Here is a 17,645-nt window from a genome sequence, read left to right on the forward strand (position 1 = left end):
CATTTTCTCAATCATTTGTCAAGTTTAGGGAATACAAGGCATTGTTTTTGCTAGCAGGGCCAGTTGAAATTCTGGACTTGAATAGAAGAAAGACTAAGGGAAAAAACTCACCTTAGGGGGTTAGATCTATCTATCATATTCTCTCTTTCGGAAAATTGCATTATTGTATTAAAACTTGAAAGAACCAAGAATTTTGATGTAGGAAGCTGAGTTCACGCTTCAGCACCACCAACTGACTGTAACCATAAATAAGTCACAGTTTTACAGTTTACTCATTTGTAAAATGGGTATACTGCTTAGTATGCCCCACCTACCTAGTAGTTTTATCTTTAGATTTAAACGGTTATGCATGTGAAAATGCATGTTAGAAAAAAATCAAAGATTTGATAATTAGACAAATGGGTTTAATTCTCAGTTATGAGGTGTGTAACCTTTAGCAAGTTTGTTAACGTTTCAGCTTCAATTTCTTTCTTTATAATAGAAACAATTAGACAAGATTTTCATGAGGATTTCATGATGTCACATGTGAAAAATTTCCAACAGAAGGCCCTGTCTGCTACTTTATTAGTATGGTGTTTTGTGTAGGAGTTTAGTAATAAATATTTATTGGTCACATAAATGGGAGTATTTATTTACATTTATTTCATTTAAATTTAGTGGGTTCAAATATACTATTATCTAAATTTAAAAAACAAGAATGATTGGTTAAATGTCCATCCAGAGGAAATAATACACTATAGATGTTATTAATATTGTTATCATGAAAATATATTTGCCATATATTGTTAAAGAGTGAAGAACATAAAGAACATAAAGCAACACATATGGAATGCTCAATAAAACATAGTATAACACCCAGTGCTCATCCCATCACGTGCCCTCCTTAATGCATGTCACCCAGTTACCCCAACCTGCCACTCATCCCCCCTTCCACAACCCTTTGTTTCCCAGAGTTAGGAGTCTCTCATGGTTTGTCTTCCTATTTTTTCCCCACTCAGTTTCCTTCCTTTCTCTTATAACCCCTTTCGCTATATCTTATATTCCACGTATGAGTGAAACCATATGATAATTGACTTTCTCCAACTGACTTATTTCACTCAACATAATACCCTCCTTTTCCAACCAGGTCTGTATAAATGCTAGGTATTCGTCCTTTCTGATGGCTGAGTAATATTCCATTGTATATATAGACCACATCTTCTTATCCATTCATCTGTTGAAGGACATCGAGGCTCCTTCCACAGTTTGGCTATTGTGGACATTGCTGTTGTGAACACTGCGAGGCAGGTGTCCCATCGTTTCACTACATCTGTATCTTTGGGGTGAATCTCCAGTAGTGCAATTGCTGGGTCATAGGGTAGCTCTATTTTTAACTCTTTGAGGAACCTCCACACAGTTTTCCAGAGTGACTGCACCAGCTCCCATTCCCACCAACAGTGCAAGAGAGTTCCCCTTTCTCCACATCCTCTCCAACATTTGTTGTTTCCTGTTTTGTTCATTTTAGCCATTCTTACTGGTGTAAAATGGTATCTCATTGTGGTTTTGATTTGCATTTGCCTGATGATAAGCAATGTGCAATGTTTTTTCATGTGTTTGTTGGCCATGTGTAGGTCTTCTTGGGAGACATGTCTGTTCATGTCTCCTGGCCATTTCTTGACTGGATTATTTGTTTTATAGGTCTTGGATACTAGCCCTTTATCTGATGTGCCATTTGCAAATATCTTCTCCCATTCTGCAGGTTGCCTTTTAGTTTTGATGACTCTTTCTTTTGCTGTACAGAAGCCTTTTATCTTGACGAAGTCCCAGTAGTTCATAATTGCTTTTGTTTCCCTTGCCTTCATAGATGTATCTTGCAAGAAGTTGCTGTGGGCAAGGTCAAAAATGGTGTTGCCTGTGTTCTCCTCTAGGATTTTGATGGGCTCTTGTATCACATTTAGATCTTTCAACCATTTTGAGATTATCTTTGTTTCTGGTGTATGAGAATGGTTCAGTTTCATTCTTCTGCACGTGGCTGTCCAATTTTCCCAACACCACTTGTTGAAGAGACTATCTATTTTCCAGTGGATATTCTTTCCTGCTTTGTCAAATATTAGTTGACCATAGAGTTGAGGGTTCATTTCTGGGGTCTCTATTCTGTTCCATTAATCTGTGTGTCTGTTTTTGTGCCAGTACCACACTGTCTTGATCACAGCTTTGTAATACAGCTTGAAATCTGGCATTGTGATGCCCTCAGCCTTGGTTTTCTTTTTCAACATTCCTCTGGCTATTCAGGGTCTTTTCTGGCTCCACACAAACCTTAGGATTATTTGTTCTGTGAATAAAGTCCATGGTATTTTGGTAGGGATTGCATTGAATGTGTAAATTGCTCTGGATAGCATAGACATTTTTACAATATTTATTCTTCCAAACCATGAGTGTGGAATGTTTTCCCATTTCTTTGTGTCTTCCTCAAGGAATTATGTACATTCTAATCTTGATTTGACTGCAAATCTTTAGGGCATCCTATACAATACTGTCATTCTGGAAACAATTCTAATTTTTTAAAATAATAGCAAAATTGCAACATAGTGATTTATAATGCATGGTAGACTTTTTTTCCATATGAAAAATCCAATTAGCTTTCACTTCTATATATCTAGAAATAATTATTGGTCAAACTTTTACCCATTTCCCATAGTTATTGTTACTATGGTTTTGAAAGGAAAAGAACCTAAGCATTCAATTACATCTAATAGAAAAATAGAGGGAAATTCAATATAGATTGATTATAGTTTGAAAGTTTTGTTTATTTGTGATAAACTTTAGCTTTCTCTAGCTTATTTGTTTTTTGCCTGGTATGTAAAAATTATGCTGCTTTTTACAGCTCAAATTAAAACCCAACATTCATGAGGTATTATTATCCAGATCAGTTCCTAGCTGAAACTGAACTCAGTGAGATTTATGAGAACTTGAAAAATAATAAATTGGCATATTAGTTATAAAATACAAGGAATAATTTCCTGTCTTTGCCAGATGATCTATTCGGATTAGTGCTTGTAAAAGTTCAACTACAGCTGTCTTCACTGAATTTTTAAATAATGAAATCATAACCCTTCTCACAAGAAGTTTATTAAACTCTTCTTTGATTAATGTTATTGCTTACCCCTCCTGGGAAGTCAGATGCATAATCAATATTACAAGTGCCACCCCCCCCCCATATTACTTGGAGAACTCCAGCTGCTAAATTACTTAATAGAAATGTATCATCTAAATTCATGAACATGGTAATGTGGTTCAAAGTTTTTAATCTGACAGAAACTGAAATCTATCAATCAGCTTGTCCACCACTTTGTATACCAAGATTGGAGTGAAAGAGTTATTCATGGTCTAATTAATATCACCATAAGTAACAGAAAAAAAAAAGAAATCTTTTTAAGTCTTTGAATCTATTGGACATAACACTACTACAGTCTCTGAAATAAGTCCCTGAATTTTCATCAAATTACCTGAGTATAATAGAAGTGAGAGTGGCAGGAACACCCTATGGCTTACAGATCAGGAGAGTTTTATAAATGCCTGGATATGACAGGATCTGTGAGAAGCAGTGCAGCTGTGGTTCAACATTATCAAAAATTCCATGAAATAGGAATAAAAAGGAGCTGATAGTAAGCCTGCAGTGGAGTTAAACAAGATATAACAGGGAAGTTTAGGTGGCTTCTGGCAAAACATAGAGTAGAGAAATAAAGTAGAGACCCCAACATCAATAGTCTTGAGAGAAGTTAGGTGTGGTAGGGCAAAGAGAAAAGAAACCAATAGCACAAGGAAAGGTATTAGGTGTGTAAACATAGATATATACACAGAAGTGGGACAGCATAGTATTTAGGACGTGATTTCCTTATTGAAATCCTCTCTCCACCTTCTAGCAGCCATGTGCCTTTGGGCAAGTTGCTTGACTCTCTGCCCCTCAATTTCTTTATTGACAAAAATAGTGATAGTGATAATAGAGTTCTTGGAAGAATTAATGAATTCATGTAAAGAATTTTATTTTATTTTTTTAAGAATTTTAAATAAGGGTAGGCACATATCAAATTCTCAATAAATGGTGATTTATATTACCTTTGGTTATTGCCCTCTTCTATTTGTTGTTGTTTTACTTGTATTTGTAGTTCATCTGTTCCTCTGTCAGTTATTTGGAAGTAACTGAGCAGTAAGAAAATTAACTATATATTCCCTCTACGATCTCTTCTGTGCCTCCAAACTGACTCTAAGAAACACAAAATAAGCTAGGTGCTGCCTTGGTACCAATTTAAAAGCAAAAGAGGAAAGAATACTTGAGACCTGAATTCTAGTTCAGGTTCTTTCACAGCCCGAAGCAGAGTTTGAATAAATCAACCTGTGTACATGTTACATTTTCATCTGCAAAATAAAGACATGGATCTAAAACATAGGTCCATAACTCAAAAGTCTATAGAGATCAAGTCAGAGATATAAATAAGTGAATAGTTCCAGTGTGAGATAACAGGTGGTAGTAGGGACTCTGGCAAACTGAAAAGGCTATTCCCTGATTAATGGGACCAACTGCCAATTCTCATCTACCAACAACCATGAATTCACATTTAGCATCACCAATTTTTTTCTCTAAAGAAGCCAAGAATTCTTATTTTTATATGAAATGTTGAAATAAATTAATATATTATTAGGGCATGCAAAACAACTAAAGACCTATCAGCCATCCATTTATCCATCCATTTGACATTTTGATCCAAGTGACTTTCTAAAATTCTTTCTAGTTACCTCCCATTATTCAATTACAATGGGATACTCAAACAGAACAGCTAGTTCCAATCCAAACCACACTTTCTGTGGTCTGGTCAGTTACTCTTGCTTACAGAAAACATTTTTAATCCACGGCTATAATAATACATACTGAAACTTCTGCAAGTAAACTGACTGAGATCCCTTTTCTTACATGATGAAATTTCTAATTGAAATCATCATGGGTTTACCTCTGATACTATTTACATCTAGAAGGTGAAACAAATAAAAAATGACTCTTCCGTTCTTGTTTGGTTCACCTACCTTCATTTATTTAGATGTAATTATAATATTTAGCCCCGAAAAAATACATCTGTGAAACGTCAGCTTGGGTCTGATCCTGATTTAAAATCCTAGAGCAGGGCAGCTGGAGTGGCTTAGTGGTTTAGCGCCGCCTTCAGCCCAGGGCGTCAAGTCCCACGTCAGGCTCCCTGCACGGAGCCTGCTTCTCCATCTGCCTGTGTCTCTGTTCTCTCTCTGTGTCTCTCATAAATAAATAAATAAAGTCTTAAAACAATGGACTTTGTACAGAATTGTTTGAACTAAAGTATGGTCTTTATTCTACCGTTTCATTTAACATGTGTTATGACATAGTATTTATGATTCAGCAATATCCAAGCTGTTCCTCACATACAGTGCAGCAACAAATAAAGTGCACCTCTTGATGGATGCCAGTCAGACATGGTGTATTTTGAAAAAACAGTGAGAAAGGTCACTAAATGTAGGAACAAATTAAAACATACTTTTGAGCAATAGGCCCTTCAGGGACTTTCCTTTTCAGTCCATATTTGTCTTAAAAGTCAATGCACACCTTTTAAATATCATGATTCATATCAAATTCTTTATACAATCACGGAAATGTAGTTTTGTGGTTGGAACAACAACAAAAAACTAGAAATTTTAACTCTATTTGTTCTTGCAAGGGTAAAAATAAAATAATAACTGATATTTTGTGAATGAATGTTTTAAGTACCAAGCACTATGCTAAATATATCTATCATTCCAATTAAAACTAACATTAAAAACCTCTGAGATAAGTACTTTTATTACGCTCATACTAAAGATGAGGAAACTGGAGCATAGGAAAAGGCAAAGCAACTTGCCTAACAGTAAATAAAAATTTTTGAAGGCAAAAACCAACTGCACCAAAATAGCCAAGCGTGATTCCCTAGTCCATGCTTTTGATTACTATGTTAGACTGGCAGACAAATTAAGTCAGACAACTTAACTTCTCCAGAAATTTCCTGGTTAATCCAAGGATAAAGATCCTCTTTGCTTCCTCACTAGATTTGTGATTTGAGTAGGTAAAGTATTGAAGAGACTTGACCAAAATATAGAAATCCAAAAAGAACATCTTTTTATCTTATGTTGTTCATAGCTACCATAGTACATCATTTCTAAAATAAGGTAGAAGGAAGTAACACCTGACAAATTCAGGTGCAATGCTTGGATAGACATCACTGTTTATTATTTCCCCTTTCCTTTGTACAGAACCCAGTGCTGCTCCCACAGATGTCAAGGCTACAAGTGTGTCTGTGTCAGAGATTCTTGTTGCATGGAAACATATTAAAGAGAGTCTAGGAAGACCACAGGGATTTGAGGTATGAATACAATTATTGAAAATAAGCCTTGTTATTTCCACTGCCACTGCATTCTCCTAAAGAAATGGTTTGGTGACACTCCAAAAGAATTATATTTTTTTGAAATTTTTGTTCTGTGGCAAAGAAAGTGAGAAATATACTATTTTACTGACATGTTCATTAGCTGGCTTATTTTTTAGTGTAGTAGTTTCCATATTACCATGTAAATAATTTTTTTAAGGAGATGAAAATAGACCTTCAGATAAAAATCAGGAGCTACAGGTGGATATTCATTGATATCCAACTTGTTGGTGGTTAAAAATGTTTTGTTTTTTTGTTTTGTTTTGTTTTGTTTTTTGTTTTTTGTTTTTTTGTTTTGTTTTGTTTTGTTTTGTTTTGTTTGTAGAAGAAATGTTTTTTGTGTATTTCCTCCTAATACTTTAATGTATAAAACAGCTTTCCTATTATACTGTCTGGGCAGATCTTACCTCTTTTGCTGACTTCTCTAAATTTACTTGGACTTGGTGATCTATATCTATTTATTCAATCACTTTTTGTCCTTTAAATTTTGATATTTGCAAACACAGTTATGCCAGCCTTATAATGGTAAAAATTTCATAACATTGCAATGACTTCAATGAAATTTTGGCCTCCACATGAACTAGAGCCTATAAGGCTCTATAAGGCTAGACTACCTATAAGGTAGTCTATGAACTTGAATATTCCATAAATTCTGATCCCTACTTTATGTTTTAGCCAGTAAGGGATAGGATTTAGGGAGATAATTTCTAAAAGACAAAAAATAATTAGCATCCAACCCAAGATCTTAGTTCCCTTTAAACTTAAATAGTGACCAAATATAGGATTTGTACACCAGCATGGTTTCAGACTGAAAACACATTTTTTAATTCTACTTGAGGCTTTAAATAATGCTTGAGAAATATTTGATTAATATGCTGCTAGCATTAGATAATGGTTTCTATGTTAAAGAATTCACACAATCATTCTTAAAAGTTACAGGAAGGACCATTTTTGAAACTATTATCTATGCAATGTCATGAATTTGTTTTTTATAATATTGCTTCAATGTATTATTTGGGAGTCATAATTCAGTATCTTATCATGATTGGATATTTATTTAATTAATATCTCCTTGTTTCCCTATCCATGCTACAGGACCGTATCTATTCACCAATGAATCTCAGCAACCAGTAGTACTTGGCCCATGACAGCTACAATAAATATTTGTTGAATGAATGAATATCTATGCTTCACAATCAGCCCCTTTTAATATCACTATGGAAGACATTGGGGTAGCCTACCCTGCTCTCCTTCAGTGGGCCAGTACACATCCCCCCCAGCTTCTGCAAGTTGGTTTCAGTTTCTCCTTTGGAGAATTGCCCTTCACTGAGGGGTACTGCTTTACCTGAAAAATTTCCTTCCCACAAGTAGGCAATCCAAAGCCAATGACTGACTGACACTGGTCCCTTGACTAAAAGAGAAAACAACTTTATGGTGCATTTTACAATGCAGAGCCTTTGCTGTGTGCATCAGGACAAGGCTGGATTGATTACCTGAGTCCAGGTAATTAATCCAGATAATCAATTGCTCAGCTCCCTCTCTTTCCTCATCCTCCTCTCCTCCTTTCTTTAAAGGTTTGCCTGCAAGCACTTTCAAAATAAATCATATGCACTCAAGTCTCTGTCTCAATCTCTGTTTCTGGAGAGCCCAACCTAAAACAACTACATAAGTATAGACTAACCTAGACTTCTGAATCAAAACATCTGGTGTGCATACTTTTAGAAGGGCACAAAGTGTATCTTTGGTGAACAAAGGAGCAAGGGATCCAGGTTTCCACAATTCAGAGTGGTATTTCTGTCACACAGCCAGTCACTCTCTTTTTTTTTTTTTCTACATGACATCCACATTCCCACTGTGACTCACAGTATAATAATAGCTTTCTTGGAGGTCCTGCAAACATCACATAAGATTTAAATTTGTGCACAATTATTCTCTTTCTAAATATAAATCATTCATTCATTAACTCAACAAATATTTTTTGAAGAATCACTAAGTATCTTTCAAACTTTAAACTAGATGCTAGGGATAAAACAATGAGCAAAATGATGTCTGTCGTCATGAAGCTCATATTGAAGTAGGAAAGGCAAATAATAGACAAATCAACAAATAAATGTGTGATATGATTTCAATTATAATAAATACTATGTAGAAAAATAAAATTGAATAAGAAGGTAGAGAGTGGAAGTGTGCTATTTATAAAGATTTGAAAAGTCACCCTTTCTGAGATTATGACATTTGAATTGCAATGTAACCAAATGACAGAGAAAGAGGTAGAGACAAGGCAAACTCAAAGTCTCTAAAGTAACAGTATGCTGGCCTGTTCAAAGAACAGGAAGGCAATGATTTGCATGAGATAGCAGTGAAGAACTGGGAGGGGGTAGCAAAATGTTAGAAAGAGCACCAAGACAAGGACCAGATTATATGGAGTATTGTGAATCACAGAAAGGAGTCTGGATTTTATCCCAAGTATAAGGAGAAGGAATTAAAAGATTTTTGAACAGGAAGAGTCAAGTCAGTATCTGATATATTTTAAAAGCCTCTCTTAGTCTAAGGGGTAGAGAATAGACTCTAGACAAGATATCAGGGAGAACAGAGAAAGGTAGTTTGTTCCAACCTAGGTGACAATGAAATTGCTTTTTTTAAAAAAAAATTATTTATTTATTTTAAAGAGAGGGAGAGGGAGAGAAACTCAAGTAGACTCCTTGCTGAGTACAGAGCCTGATGCAGGGCTCAATCCCACAACCCATGAGATCACAACCTGAGTTGGTATCACAAGTTGGATACTTAACCAACTGGGCCACCCAAGCACCCCAAACAATGAAGTTGCTTTTGACTGGAACAGTCACAATGAAACTGAAGGGAAGTGGACTTTTTAAAACATATTTTATATAGATGTATATTTTATATACATTAAAATATATTTTATATAGGTGTATATTTTATATAGATGAATTCATTGAAAATGAATTCAGTATGAACTAAGAAAAGGAAAGGAATAAAAAATATTTCCAGAGTTTTTGACCCAAGAAACTGAGTGAATAGCATGTCATTCACATAAGATGACAGAGAAAGAAGAGTGGGTGTTAGTGAAAAACAAATCTTGGATTCTGGTTTAAGTGTGTTTTAATTCTATGAGACTTTTATTTCACAAACGACTTATCAAGTAGATCTAATGCCAAGAGAAAAGGTAGAGATGGAGATTTAACTACAAGGAATCATCAGTATATAAATGGTTTTTATGTATATATTGGCTGAGATCACTGATGTTGATAAAGAAGATGTTTCAGAATTGAGGCCAGACCATTTGGAACTCAATAAATAAAGACAGCCTGGCCAACAAAACTAAGGGAGAATTTCTGAAGAAATTCAGAAGCTAGGAGAAAAATTGTTCTACTGAGTGAAATGCTGCAGAAAAATTCAGAAAGACGAGGCTTGTGATTGCAAAATGGATATGGGAATGCAGAGTACCTAGTGACTTTGGTGAGAGTTTTATGGAATGCTATGACCAAGGCTTGACTAGAGATCAAAAGCAAGATCATTAAGGAATAATATTCAAAAGTGTCAGAGCACAACATTTTTGCCAAATATATGTCATTTAAAGTGGAAATGTATCCAAAAAATGGGAATATCCCTAAGAATAGAATGTTAATAGGAACCAAATTCTGGAATAATCATCACAATGACTGCATTTTAAATTCACATAAATTAACAAAAATCCTGACAACTATTTTTACTTAGAAACACAAAATCCAAGACACAGCAACATTTATACTATTTTATAGTGCCTTATAAATTGTTTTTAAGAATATGGCATCTTGTCAAATCAAAAAACCTACAATAGATAAGCAAAAAATAGAAATCTAAGCATAACACTAAAAAACCCTATCAAACCACAAACAAAGAAAGGAACAGAGAAGAATTGCATAAACAACCAGAAAACAATTAACAAAGTACCAATAGGTACATACCTCTCAATAGTTACTTTAAATGTGAATGGCAGATGGAAAAGTAGGGTGTATAGTAAAAAAAGTACTAGGCTAAAATTCTATATTCCTTACTGTTATGATTTCTAATTTCATCATCTACCATCTACCATTTACCATCCTACTATATGCTGTCCAGGCTGGTTAAAAATACATAATCTTTAAAAAAAACTGAAATTTTGGGACGCCTGAATGGCTCAGAGGTTGGGCACCTGCCTTTGGCTCAGGGCGTGATCCCGGGGTCTAGGATCAAGTCCCCTATCAGGCTCCCTGCATGGAGCCTGCTTCTCCATCTGCCTGTGCCTCTGCCTCTTTCTCTGTGTCTCTCATGAATAAATAGAGTCTTAAAAAAAAAAAAAAAAGGTGAATGGACTAAATGCTCCAGTGAAAAGGATTGAAAAAAGTAAGAACCATCTATACACTACCTACAACAGACACACTTCAGACCTAAGGATACATGCAGATTAAAAGAGAAGGGCTGAAAAACTAAATACTATGCAAATTGGAGCAAAAAGAAAAATGGGGTAGCAGAGCTTCTATCAGACAAGATAGACTTTAAAATGAGACAAAAAAGAACACTACATAATGATAAAGGGAACAATCTAACAAAAGAATATAACAATTGTAAATATTTATGCACCCAACACAGAAGGACTTAAATACATAAAGCAGCAATTAACAGACATAAAAGAAAAAAGTGACAGTAATAATATAATAGTAGGGGACTTTAACAGCCCATGTACATCAATGGATAGATCATCTCGATAGGAAATCAATAAGGAAACAGCAACTCTAAATGACACATTGTGCCAAATGGATCTAACAAATATATTCAGAACATTCCATCCCAAAACAGAAGAGATGCATATTATCAAGTATACATGGAGCATTTTCTAGAATATATCATGTTAAGCCACAAAAGAAGTCTCAATAAGTTCAAAAACATTGAAATTATATCATGCATCTTTTCTGACCACAACACAAGAAATCACAAGAAAAAATCTGGAAAGATACAAATACATGGAGGTTAAATTACATGCAACTAAATAATGAATTGGTCAGCCAAGAAATCAACATGGAAATCAAAAAATACATGGAGACAAATAAAAATAAACACACAGGGAATCAAAATCTTTGGGATGCAGCAAAAACTGTTCTAAGAGGGAAGATTATAGCAATACAGGCCTACCTCACAAAACAAGAGAATTCTCCAACAACCTAAACTTACACGCAAAAGAGCAAGAAAAAGAACAAAGCCCCAAGGCAGTATAGAAAGGAAATAATAAAAATTAAGGGAAAACGTCATCTTGTAAGTATATATATATATATATATATATATATATATATATATTCTCACATACATACACACACACGTATATAATTAAATGTATACTTTTTTATAATCAGAAAAAGAAAACTTTATATAATTCAGTGGCCAAAGGCAACATTAACAATTATTTCAAGTAATATATGGTCAGCAAAAACTATTTTATATTTATACTATTTCTTAACTGGCTAGTTGAATGTAGGTTTAAAAATAAATGTGGTATAAATAAGGCTTATCAGCATCTCTGCCTCTCTCTCTTCTCTGCACTCTTAAACCCTTTAAGGAGAGATCTACCTCTGTCCTTCGCCTTATCTACCCTAGGACTTACTTACTCTTTTTTTTTTTTTCTTTTTTTGCTTACTAAAAGATCTCACTGATTAAATATTAGTATAATATAGTAACCTACTAAAGTTTAATACTTTATCTCACTACTTCCTCCCTTCTCTATTCTATCCCAACCACAATCCTAGCTGAATTTACTAGTGGTAGAACTCTGAAGTATTTTTCTGTCACCAAACTCATGGGGTTGGTTTCAGTTTTTAGGTACCTACTATATCAGTTCTACTAATCATTTTCTATCCATAATTATAACTTTACCTGCAGTATTTGAGAGTTCGTTACTATAAAGGCATTAACTTTGTGCCATTTTGAAAATAGCGGAGACTATGTTTTCAGCCACCTCTGTTGTTTTCCCTGAATTAAAATGTGTGAATAAGATTGAAAAAACTCTGATCTTATGAATGTTGAGTCCTAATGGGAGAAGACAAAAAAAGGAAGGAAGGGAGGAAGGGAGGAAGGGAGGAAGGGAGGAAGGGAGGAAGGAAGGAAGGAAGGAAGGAAGGGGAAAGAAACAAACAAGTAAAATAAACTTAAATAGCAATACATATAGAAGTTTAAAGGTAGAACACACTTGGTTCCTTTAGGGAAAAGAAAGAAGTGGAGCAACTGAATCTTAGTGAACAATGGTATGAATAGAATTAAAAGTAAAAAGTTAGTTAGAGAGCAGAGATAAGATTATGTAGGGATATATAGATTACAAAGTTTTCATTTTCTTTCAAATGCAATGAAAAACCATTGTGGCATTTTAAAGAGAGTAGTGTGACAAGGTTAGATTTACATTTTTTAAGACATCACTTTGGATATTCTTATGTGAAAAATGAAAGGAAGAGGGAAGAAAAGTCAGGTGTAGAAGTTAAGAGGCTTTTGCATCATCCAAGTAAGAAATCATGGTGACTTAGACTAAGGTCATAGCAATGGAGTAAGAGAGAAATAAATATATTTCAGACACAGCGCTGATAAGATTTGCTGACTTATCAGATATGGAGAGAAGAGAAATGATTTCTACATCATGAGTTTGGTCAAAGGAATGAATGGCAGTGCCATTTTAAAAAAAGGAGGGAGGCCTGGGTGGCTCAGTGGTTGAGCGTCTATCTTTGACTCAGGGCATGATCCCAAGGTCCTGGGATGGAGTCCTGCATCAGGCTCCCCCACAGGATGTCTACTCCCTCTGCCTATGTCTCTGCCTCTCTCTATGTGTCTTTCATGAATAAATAAATAAAATCTTTAAAAAATAATAATTTTAAAAAAAGAAGAAGAAACTGGACTAAGAACAGATCTGAAGGTGGGAAATTAAGAATTCTGTTTTGGCTAACTAAAATTTAAGACACCTGTTAGAAATTTAGGAAGATAAGTCAAGTAGAAAACAGGATATATGCGTTTGGAGTCTAAGGGATCAGGGTGAAAACACTACCACTCCAAAGCAGCAGTCATAGAGGAAGTATTTAAAGACATGCTTCTAGATGAAATCACCTAAAGTAAAAAGGAAATAAACTGATAGGAGAGGGAGTGAGAAGGAGCTAATCTATGTCCTGGCACACTTCACACTTAGAAATATAGCTGGGAAGGAAGGGAGATGGCAGAGTAGGAGGATCCCAAGTTCACTTCATCCCATGGACACCCCAAGGTAACAACTAACTTTGACAATGATCTAAAGACTGGCAGAACAGACCATCCACAGCTAATCTGTGAAGACCACATCTTAAAGATGAGAAGTGTTGAAGACACAATTGGGAACCAAAGCTGCAGTGCAGCCAAGCACAAAGAAGAGGGAGGTCACAAGTGTGGAGAAGCAAGAGGACAGATCTCACCCCAGGCACTCCCAGTCTGGGGGACTTGCACAGGGAAGATAAGCTCCCATGTCATTTGACTTTTAAAAACCAGTGAGACTTCACACCAAGAGCTTAAAAACCAGTGGCCTTAACTCCTGAACAGCTAGAATATGATAGGAAAGTCCACACCCTTAACAAGCCAGCATACTAAATAGCTCAACCTCAGACACAGCACAAAATCACCAGTTTGAAAAGTGCCTGGGATATATGTGAAGATTTATTGACTAACCTTAGAACATGTGCAGGAGGATCAGGAGCTGCAGGAGATGTTTTCAGGAACAAAAGTCTAGTATTTTTTCTCCCCTCTCCCAGTCTAGGTAGCCAGACACTTGCAAGGATCAGTGCTAACAATCTCCATTTTCCTTGTTAGCACCACATGCCCCTTCCTTGCCCAGTGTCCCTGGTGGAGCCACCCCCAACCTGTTCCATCATTCCCAGCAGGTAGCCCTGGCCTGGAAGACACCACTCCAAAGTAACTCCTGCTCTGGTGAGGGAGGGTAACCCCACACACCAGCGTGCTGGCAGTTCTTACAGCTGAACCTCCTAGCTGGCTCTGCAGGGTATAAGCCCTGTCTTTTGGTACCCACCTGCAGCTGTGGCAAAGAGGCTAATTGCAAAGATTTAGGTAAACTCATAACTCTACTCACCAAGATCCTGAAGCAGCTGCATGCCAAGCCCCTTAACAGATTGTGTAGCAAACTCTGCCCAGTGTGTCCACAACAGATAATTTTGGCTCAGCCACAGAAGCTCACGCAGGAGAAACCTCTGGAACATTGGATTCTGGTGACCATGTGGAATTGCACCATATTTGGGGGGATATATATTCCCCACATATACAAATGGGATATATTTCACTACAGGACCTCTTCTACACAGGTTACAACTTTCAAGACCAAGAGATGTAACTGATCTACCTAATACATAAAAATAAACATAAAAAGTTAGACAAAATAAATAGAGAGAGGAATATGCTCCAAATGAAAGAAGAAAACCAAATCACAGTAAAAGAGCTAAATGAAGTAAAGATAAGCAATAAAAAATTCAAGGTAATGGTCTTAAAGATGCTTACTGAACTTAAGAAAAAAAAATACACTAGAGGGAATCAAGAGCAGATTAGAGAATGCAGAACCATGGATCAGTGATCTAGAAGACAGAGCAATGGAATGCACCCAAGCTACACAGCAAAAAAAATAGTAAAAAAATAAAAATAAGTTAAGAGAATTCTGCAACACCATCAAACATAATAATATTCACATTATCGAGATCTCAGAAGAAGGAGTGAGAGAGAAAGGGGGAAGAAAACTTATTTGAAGAAACATTAGCTGAAAATGTCCCTAATCTGGGGAAAGAAAAGGGCATCTAGTTATAGGAAGCACACAGAGCTCCTAACAAGAAGAACCTAAAGAGGACCACACTAAGACATGTAATTATTAAACTAGCAAAAAATAATTATAAAAAGATCATTTAAAAGCAACAAGGAAAAAGAAAACAGTTACATACAAGTGAAATGTCATAAGGCTATCAGCTGATTTTTCAGCAGAAATTTCAGGCCACAGTGGGGGGATATATTCAAAGTTCTGAAAGGAAAAAAAAATCTACCATCAAGAATATGCTACACAGCAAGATTATCATTCAGTATAGTCAAGATAAAGTTTCCCACAGAATCAAAATACAGTAAAGATAGTAGATTAATATTTAAAAGCCAGTATGGAAGTTAAAACACAAAAGTAATAAAATAAATCATATCTACACAAATTAGTAAGGGATGTATAAGATAAAAAATACGCAAAATATGATATCATATACATAAAACATGGAGAGAGGAGTAAAAATTTAGTGCTTTTATAATTTGTTCTTGAGAGGAGGGGCAAGACGGCGGAAGAGTAGGGCCCCCAAGTCACCTGTCCCCACCAAATTACCTAGAAAACCTTCAAATCATCCTGAAAATCTACGAATTCGGCCTGAGATTAAAAGAGAGAACAGCTGGAAGGCTACAGTGAGAAGAGTTCAGCTTCTATCAAGGTAGGAAGACGGGGAAAAAGAAATAAAGACACAAAAGGCCTCCAAGGGGGAGGAGCCCCGCGAGGAGCCGGGCTGAGGCCGGGGCGAGTGTCCCCAGGACAGGAGAGCCCCGTCCCGGAGGAGCAGGAGCTGCACCGACCTTCCCGGGGGAAAGGGGCTCGCGGGGAGGTGGAGCAGGACCCAGGAGGGCGGGGATGCCCTCGGGCTCCCGGGGACACTGACAGGCACCTGCGCCCCGGGAGAGTGCCCCGAGCTCCCTAAGGGCTGCAGCGCGCACGGCGGGACCCGGAGCAGCTCCGGGGGCTCAGGGGCGGCTCCGCGGAGGGGGCTGCGAGGGGGAGCAGCTCGGGGGGCTCGGGGGCGGCTCCGCGGAGGGGGCTGCGGGGCAGGAGCGTGAATCCAACAGCGCAGGCCCCGGAGCACAGGGCGCCGGGACACAGCCCAGGATCCGGCCTCCCCCGGGACAGGCAGAGGCCGGGAGGGCCCAGGACAGCGAGGACGCTCCTGCCCCCAGCTGAGCAGATCAGCGGCCCCGCCCGGAGCCTCCAGGCCCTGCAGACGGAGAGCTCCGTGGTGACTGCGGGGGCTGACTCCAGGGCTGCAGAGCTGGCCCCGCCACTGCGGTTGTTCCTCCTGGGGCCTCACGGGGTAAACAACGCCCCCGAGCCCTGCACCAGGCAGGCGGCGGAGCAGCTCCCCCAAGTGCTAACACCTGAAAATCAGCACAACAGGCCCCTCCCCCAGAAGACCAGCTAGACGGACAAGGTCCAGGGGAAGCCAAGGGACTTAAAGTATACAGAATCAGAAGATACTCCCCCGTGGTTCTTTTTTGTTTTGTTTTGTTTTGTTTTGCTTTTTGATTTGTTTCCTTCCACCACCCCCCTTTTTTCTCCTTTCTTTCTTTTTCTTTCTCTTTTTCTTCTTTTTTTTTTCGTTTTTTTTCTTCCTTTTTTTTTCTCTTTCTCTTTTCTTTCCTTCTTTCTCTCCTCTCTTTTTCTCCTTTTCCCAATACAACTTGCTTTTGGCCACTCTGCACTGAGCAAAATGACTAGAAGGAAAACCTCACCTCAAAAGAAAGAATCAGAAACAGTCCTCTCTCCCCACAGAGTTACAAAATCTGGATTACAATTCAATGTCAGAAAGCCAATTCAGAAGCACTGTTATACAGCTACTGGTGGCTCTAGAAAAAAGCATAAAGGACTCAAGAGACTTCATGACTGCAGAATTTAGAGCTAATCAGGCAGAAATTAAAAATCAATTGAATGAGATGCAATCCAAACTAGAAGTCCTAACGACGAGGGTTAACAAGGTGGAAGAACGAGTGAGTGACATAGAAGACAAGTTGATAGCAAAGAGGGAAACTGAGGAAAAAAAGAGACAAACAATTATAATTTGTTCTTAATTGACTATCAACCTAATATGGACTGCTGTATACATAAAACATCATGTTAGAACACAATGGCAACCACAAATCGAAAACTTATAATAGACACACAAAAAATAAACAGAAAGGAGTCCAACACTAAAGAAAGCCATCAAGCCAAAAGAGAAGACACTAAGAGAAGAAGGAACAGACAATAACTGCAAAAAAAAGAAAAAAAAACAGAAAACAATTAACAAAGTACCAATAAGTACATATTTCTCAGTCATTACTTTAAATATGAACAGACTAAATGCTCCAAATCAAAAG

General features: G+C 37.1%; 1 protein-coding gene across 4 annotated transcripts in view; it reads left to right on the forward strand.

Moving 5' to 3' along the window:
• CNTN5 (contactin 5) overlaps positions 1–17,645 on the forward strand; it is a 1,290,695-nt gene that overhangs the window by 1,238,273 nt on the left and 34,777 nt on the right. For 2 of the 4 annotated variants that reach the window (XM_077867587.1, XM_077867588.1), the window contains one exon: positions 6,286–6,395. The exons of 1 other annotated variant lie outside the window; for it this stretch is intronic. In XM_077867587.1, coding sequence (XP_077723713.1) covers positions 6,286–6,395 — 110 coding nt within the window. Of the gene's footprint in view, positions 1–6,285; positions 6,396–7,550; positions 8,053–17,645 lie in introns of those variants that run through there. One more of the 4 variants, XM_077867589.1, reaches the window with a different exon arrangement.

This window comes from Canis aureus, chromosome 23, assembly GCF_053574225.1.
Source record: "Canis aureus isolate CA01 chromosome 23, VMU_Caureus_v.1.0, whole genome shotgun sequence".
NCBI classification, from domain to species: domain Eukaryota; kingdom Metazoa; phylum Chordata; class Mammalia; order Carnivora; family Canidae; genus Canis; species Canis aureus.